The following is a 7,525-nucleotide window of genomic DNA, read 5'->3' on the forward strand; positions in this document are numbered from 1 at the left end:
AAAGAAAAACCACAAAGTCCAGTTGCTTCTTGAAAAAATTACCTTTGGGATCTCATCCAAACGCAACTCAAGGTATAGATCTGCCAACCTAAGATGAATAATTGACTCCCATCCATCAAATTCTTTAAACAAAGAATAAACCAACTATAAACTATGTTAAAAAAAACACAGAGCATAAACCTGGCAAGTATAAACACTTTTAAAGCCTCATTTCTTTAGAGATAACTAAATAAGCGCTTACACTATGTTCAGTACAGGATCCAATGGAAACTTTGCCAAGATTATATACCTTATTTTTATTCTGATGAATGAATACAGGAACTCTGCAATATATGTCAACTGAAATGAAGTGGAAATTAAGGCAGAAACTATAGCAAAGAAAAATGATTGCAAAAATATTTTTATTTCCAGTAGATATTCTATCATCTTATTTCCAGAATATACTTTTGCTAATTCTTGAATAATTATAAAGTTTTAGAGAAGAATCTTATCTTCATCACCAATAAAATGGCCCAGTCTATTCTGGAATCTTTCCTTCACAAACAGGGAACTTATTAAGCACAGAGCACTTTATATGAAATGGGGCTCTTGTAATCCTACCAAGAATAGTAACAGAAAGCAGGCAGTGGTTCTAGCAGTTCCGGGAAGGAGTTTTTGACAGTTCCTTATAATTCAACACCACAATATTTATAACTTTCCCATCGCACTAGCTTCTGCTTCCGCTTCATTGTACTGACTCATCCAAGATTTGGGATTCTGATGTTGTATCTAATCAAGGAAAATCAAAGGAGTCCAATTAGGAAAACAGAATAAAAAGATATACCAGATTCTCTGCAAGCTATCACTCTATTAAGGAAAATAGAAATTGTATGGACATGATTTAGGCTGTACAGTTTTCCCTGCCTGCTTATTTTATTTATAACCTTTTCTCAGAGAGCAAAAGGTAGCATATATGGGGGTTCTCTTCTAACTTTACCAACCGAGCAACAATTTTGTGAGCTGGGCAAGGTTGAAAGAGAATAAGATCAAGAAGGAACGCCCAGATCTCCAAGGTCCACATTTTAACTACAGAACTATATTGGCTCTTATCAGAACACTACAGGATCTGTTAACGGTTAGACATTTTAATGCACTAAGACTTGTTTCAAGCAAGCATGACTGCCAAGAAAAAGCTGAGTATATTGAGAAAGGAAAGCTTAGTTGTTAGAGTAGTTAGAAAATTGCCAATTTCCTGCAAAATCCATAACTCCCATCATTCAGTGCTTTGATCCTGTTTCTGATAAAATATTAAGGATTAAAAGGACAGTTCCATGTCAAAATGTACAAATGTACACACCCATTTATTGATCCAACCTGTTTTAGTTCTACAAACTTAGTTATGCTTAATGCAGATACTGAATATTTACTTGTATCCCATCTTTATTATTTTTACAAATAACTCATGGTGGTGAACATATCCAACCCAATTTCCTTCTCCTATTTTCCCTACAACAACCACCCTGTGAAGTAAGTTGGACCGAGAGAGTGACTGATCCAAGGTCAGCCAGCTAACTTTCATGGCTAAGGTAGGATTAGAACTCATAATCTCCCAGCTTAACTATTAAATCAAATGCCATGAAATCCTATCCTTTCCCCTGTCTAGACAGTACCTTAGCAACAAACTGTAGAATCTGCTTCTTGGAAGTCTCTTTAAAAGCCCGTGGTCCCCACCTGAACTCAAACTCAGGAGGATCTTTGTGTGGGAGACGTGTATATTCCAGATATCTAGAAAATGATAATTATGTGATCAGTGAAAAAAAATCTTTGTAAGCACCAAACAGATTATTTAGTAGAATAACTGTGCTTCAGCTCAAAGATATCATTCCTGCCTTTTGGAAGAAAATAATTTGAGATTTCCCATTAGCCTATATCCTAATTAATAATCCTATCCCAATGCCCTTTCTTAAAAGATCCAGATGTTAGCCATTAAAAGACAAGCAAAACATTCTGAATTCCCATCTGCCATTCACTGAAACCAATATGATCAATTTCTAAATATAGCAAAAGCTTTGCAACCCCCAACTCACTTTTGCCTCACAAATTCCTCTGTCACCAACTTTTTCACATCACCAAAGACTTTATGTTTTCCCCTGGAAAAAAAACAGAATGTTATTGTCTCAGATCAGCTGACAAAGGAGATTTTCTTCCCCGATTTATCCAACCACACTGAAATATTTGAATTTATCTCTCAACGCTGTCTCAAAGCAGCCAATATTACCCAGAACAGTCAATATGTAACCTCCTCAGCATTTCCCAAACAGCAGCTGCATGAAGAAAAAAGAGAACAGTAAGCATATTAAGCTATCTAAGAAATAGGGTAAATTAAGTAGGAGTGAAACCTACATTCTTTGATCACGTTGCCTTTCATGAAGATAACACTAAGTATTATTATAAGAAGGCCCATCTTGGGAGTGTTCTCATCACTGCAAAAAAAAGGGAAAAAAAGATTCCGCTTCTTAATCTGGAAGTGAAGACTGGGAATTTGCAGTGTAAAATAAACCTGAATTACCCAATGAGAAACAGAAAATTTAAGCCAAGCTTTTAACATTTCAGTCCAGGAACTAACAAAAGGAAGTCTGTGGACTGCTCAAAGCGTGAGGTAACACAGAGGAACTCCATTTCCCAAAGAATGGAGGATACATGGGTTCTTCTCAAGCATAGAGCCTCCAGCTGAAATCTCACTGGGGGATGTACTTCCCAAAAACGTTTGATGAGGCACCCCATGAAATTTGCTTATTACAATTTGAGACACTTTTCAATATGTCAGAAAGGGAGATTGGTTAAACACATGACTGATAATCATATATTTAATTTAGTACACTTAATTCAATGTATACTTAAATATAAAAATGAAATTTAGATTCTGCCATACCACTCAAAGACTAAGTGGCTCAGAAAATGTTTTTGATCTCTACCTTAGAATTTCAAAATGTAGGAATATAGAAACCATATTAATACTATTGCTCATTTCAAACTGTATGAAGAGATATTTGACATGTTTTGTATAAGATTTTATACAAAATTTAGCCAATACAGACGCACATAAACAAAGGCATTACATTCCCTCTTTTCCTTACTCATTCACAGTATCAGCTTCCAAAGGAGGAAATTTACTGATCAGGATGTAGGAATGGTACTTTGGGTCAATTTCCACAACTCCCAATCCAAATACCTGAGCAAATAGGAAAGATAAATCAGAATAGAGCTCCCTTCCTCGTTCGCTATTATTGTCTCTTTTTAAATACGAGAAAACTCATATGCAAACATAACAATCTATATGTTTAATAAATAATTAATAAAATCTATCATTTCCATTAGTTGTATAAGTTATCTTGTTCATGATAAATGTTCAGACTCTAAAGAATTCAGCCTGAATTAGTATCCCCAACTATAAGCCTAGATTAAAATTTAAAATATAGAAATATAGTATAATACATTTACAATCTATTGACATTTCTCCATTCATTCAGGTTAAGCCAGAAATGCCAGACATTTTGATGACAAGAGCAAATCACTTCCTGAATTATGAAGCTAGATTTCTCATTGCTTATGGTCAATGGAGTATTTTAGTTTTATTATATCCTACAATGATCTTTTCTACATACTCTTGTAGCATCTTGAAAATTGATAAACTAATTGAAATATAAGCTTCCATGGATCATAGTCAATGCAATTGTGAGTCTTTAGGATGAACAGGATTTTTTGGGCTGCAGGATTCCTACTCTGAAAACATTTTTTTATTGCAAAATTTTAAGAATAGCTTACTATTCGCAAAGTAAGATTGATAGATTGATCAAATATGCTCAAATCATCAATGGATTCCTCACCTGTTGAAGAGTCTGGTTGGCTCGTCTGAGGATTTCAGGAAAGAGATCTTTGTACTCTTTGATGACATATTTCAGAATATCTGTAAAAAGACAAATAATGTTGATCTATCAGTTCCTAGGGAATTGGAATGAGAAGAGACTGATCTCATCTCTGGGGTTTCATGGGCTTCTAGTTGGCAACTGGAATTTTGGACTAGATGCACTTTCTTATGTTCTTTTGATGAACGCTACTTATACATACAACATTCTATGTAATGTTAGACCTACTCAAAGTAAACACAAATAACAATGGAGTTTATGGCATACATTCTTGACAGAAACTTTTAAAAAGCAAATAATTTCTAGTTGAATATTCATAAAGTAGATGTTCTTCACTTAGCATCACTAATTGTCATATATTTACTATCCTGCTCAGTGGCTCTCAAAAGACCTTTCCCAAAAAAAATTGCATTAAAGTTGGGGGAAAGAGGCTCACCAAAATAATAAAAATCCTCCCATTCTTTGAAGCATTCAATCTTAGAACAGAAATTACTGAAAACAGAGCACATGCAGATATCCGTATTCCAGCCCTGTAAACTGAAACTAAGCCCCCCTGATGAAATAAAATAAAAATAAATCCATGCTTACCTGTCCGTTTAATAGGAATTTTCTTCTGATCTTTGATCAGAAGGAATTGCACCAGTTCATTTACCTACAGAGAGAATATAATATACGTTGCAGGCAGACCTGTGCATGTGGTATAATTCCATGAGTACAGTACTAAGTTTCCTATATATATTATCGTCAAGGTTGTGGGGCATGCTTCAGTGTCCCTAGCCATTCTGTAACTTTAAAAAAAATCTCTAGGTCAAGAAAGCTGCTACAATGTAGATAACAGTTACAGATAATAAAATGTGTACTTATTTTAAAATAGAGGATGCATAATATTTGGTTATAGCCAGTCATAACATTAGAAGCCCTCAAAAATGCATAAAAAGTGACTAACTTTTTGTTCCACTTCAGGCAGAGAGTGTTGCTCCAAACTACGTTGCGCCTGACTTAGCGTCTGAGTCTGACTGAAAGAAAATTCTTCATCAACTTCCATATGCCGTACCTGGACAAAAGCAAATGAAAGATTTGTTTTGTTATTGGGCCTTTGCATTTCCATTATTAAATCTATGTTTCTATGCATATTTTCCTGCAAATAAATCTCATGGAAAACAGTAGAATTTACTTCTAGATAAATATGCACAAGACAGCACTGAAGTAGACTGTTTCGCAAAGGGAGACTTAAAATAATAATAAGATATAAAATAGTAAACAGACCAGTCTGTACTAAACACTATGCCAGATTTGCCAAGAACTTCCTTCAGAAGCTCATTCAAGCAACACTGCACCATTTGTCTTGCTGCATGAAAAAAATGGCAAACAACAACAACATGAATTTGTTATATTTCCCCATTTTCATTTGATACAGGCACAGGCACCTCAGACCACAGATTCCTATCGCAACATGTGAAAAAAGGCATGGCTGTTTATATCAATAAAATAAGGGTTTAAGAACATATATTCATGCAATTCAAGGTGTCACAATTATTTTGTACTAATCACATCTGAGTATGGGAAAGATGACACTAAAATTTGCTATTTTTGAAACATTACATTATGTCTCCTGTTCCCTTTTCTAACAATTAAAAAAAATATGTATGTTTTTTACATCACCTACTCTGAACCTTAGTTATAAGCTAGCCTTCCCCAACAAGTGTACTCTACACTTACTGGCATACCTTTGAAGAGCCAGATCCTCTGCTGCTGCTGCTGCCGCCACTATGCCTGTGCTGAGACATGGCTTTGGAAAGAGATCTAAATGGAACAGGAAAATAAAATTATTACAGCTCATATCCAGCCTCTGAAGGTGCAGCAAAAGTCCTTAACTTTTGCCACATGTCTATATACAGGTGACCAGCGAGTAGCCTTTTCTATCTGTAAATAAATAGAAGGTTTCCAAGATCCTAAACTAGTAGATCTTCCCCTCTCTAGTTCCTCAAGAAGGTCTCTTCCCAGTATCCAACACTTGGACTCCAACAAGTTTATTCTGGTGGGAAAACCCAGCACTGGATTACATTTCTGCCCAGGGACAGTTCAGTGCCAACCCAAATAGTCCCCATATTCTCGTGGCTCCCGTATTCCCAGCTTTTAGGTGTCTTTCGCCTTTAGCCGACACACAGCAGGTAGGAATACAAAAGATACTGCTATAAAGTGCCACTCTGATCTTCCAACCCAGAAAGACAACTTGGTTCTGCTCGCATTAGCAACACCTCCAGGGACGAAGGTTAATTGTCAACACTTACTCAGTCCGCCTTTTTCCTCTTGTTAGAAAAGCCACTAGACTCGGTTCCGTCCGCGGCCACACTGCACATGCGCCCCTCTTTCCGTCCGGCCGGTAGAACTTTGCTACGGCGCACGCGCGTCACTGTGATTCCCTGCCTCTATTTGCTGAGTCTCCTTCTTGAGCGTCGCTTAGCAACGCTGACGGGTAAAGCGAGCGTTGTTCGGGACGTCCTTCTCCAATGAGGGAGGGGTTGCGGGGGGCTGCTTGTAGAGGAGGGAGGCCGTCGGAGCTGCCAAACTCCGGAGATAGCAGCAAAGAGAAGGTCCTATTTCTTCCAATCATCGGAGATATTAGGGCATCTTAGAGGTCTTTATTCTAGCAGGAACACCGAGTGGATTTCAAGAAATTCATCAGATCCATTGAGCATTGTTTCAGTTATACCCCCAGCACCATGATCAGGAATAATGGGAGATGCTGTGCAAATGATAAATGGAAAAGAATCATGGTTTATTTTCCATAGAAAAAGCACTAGCTTCTCATAGCCATTACCTCATGAAATTGACAACTTGTTGCAAATAGTTGCATTTAAATAAAAATAAAAATAAACTGCAACCTTAACATGTGGTATATGTCAGCAAGCTTAAAAATCCCATAGTTGAAAAAAAATCAATCAGCCTATCACAAAACTCTGGCATGCTCTTAAAAAAAAGAACATAAAGTAAAACTTGACTTTGACTGATTTTCATTTTTGTATACTTGAACACAAAATTTTAAAATACCATGTCCTAGAATCGATATTCTTCTTCTACCGCAGCAGTGTCCTGGAACATGGACCAAATTCTCTTCATTTAAGCAAGGCTTTCTTTTACTAAGGAAAGTCTGAGTTTTATGAATACTTTTGGCTTGTAACTGTCCTGCTAACCTATTGCTAAATTGCTAAGTTGCGAATAGTGCAGAAATTGCTAGTGTGGCTGGAGATAACTTTCAAGCAATTCTTCAACTTGTCAGGCCCACAAGTACTAAATACCATACATTTTGAAATCAAATGTCCAGGTTCTGATCTTCCTCTGAAACTTTCCACTGTATTTAAATGTTAAACATTTATAGTACCATGCTCACTCTTGAATTAATTCACCGTCCCTCAGATCTCACATTAGGAATGATAAGCAGAGCATGTACTTATCCAAATTTCAGTCACAGATTCCCACAACGGTTTCTACCTCTCTGACTTTATTTGCCATCATGCCAAGTGTTTCAGGCAGTGGGGGAAATGATACTAAATCAACAGGGATGTCTGAATACAAAAATGGAAAGTCAGGCCTGATGTCTGGCATGATTTTGAAATATG

At 36.6% G+C, this 7,525-nt stretch overlaps 1 protein-coding gene across 1 annotated transcript; it reads right to left on the bottom strand.

Annotated features, from left to right (window-relative positions):
• Positions 1-384: 384 nt before the first annotated feature.
• On the bottom strand, positions 385-6,259 carry LOC113417749 (non-structural maintenance of chromosomes element 3 homolog). The gene is made up of 11 exons (XM_026676288.2): positions 6,197-6,259; positions 5,633-5,708; positions 4,852-4,959; positions 4,494-4,557; positions 3,867-3,946; positions 3,117-3,211; positions 2,383-2,462; positions 2,258-2,303; positions 2,067-2,129; positions 1,650-1,764; positions 385-768 (listed from the first exon to the last, which is right to left on the bottom strand). The coding sequence occupies exons 2-11, from the start codon at positions 5,690-5,692 to the stop codon at positions 688-690; spliced, it is 792 nt and encodes a 263-aa protein (XP_026532073.2). The 5' UTR covers positions 5,693-5,708; positions 6,197-6,259; the 3' UTR covers positions 385-687.
• Positions 6,260-7,525: the final 1,266 nt, after the last annotated feature.

This window comes from Notechis scutatus, chromosome 2 (assembly GCF_049901735.1).
Source record: "Notechis scutatus isolate UNSWTSFEM ecotype Mainland chromosome 2, rNotScu1.2, whole genome shotgun sequence".
Lineage (NCBI taxonomy): Eukaryota > Metazoa > Chordata > Lepidosauria > Squamata > Elapidae > Notechis > Notechis scutatus.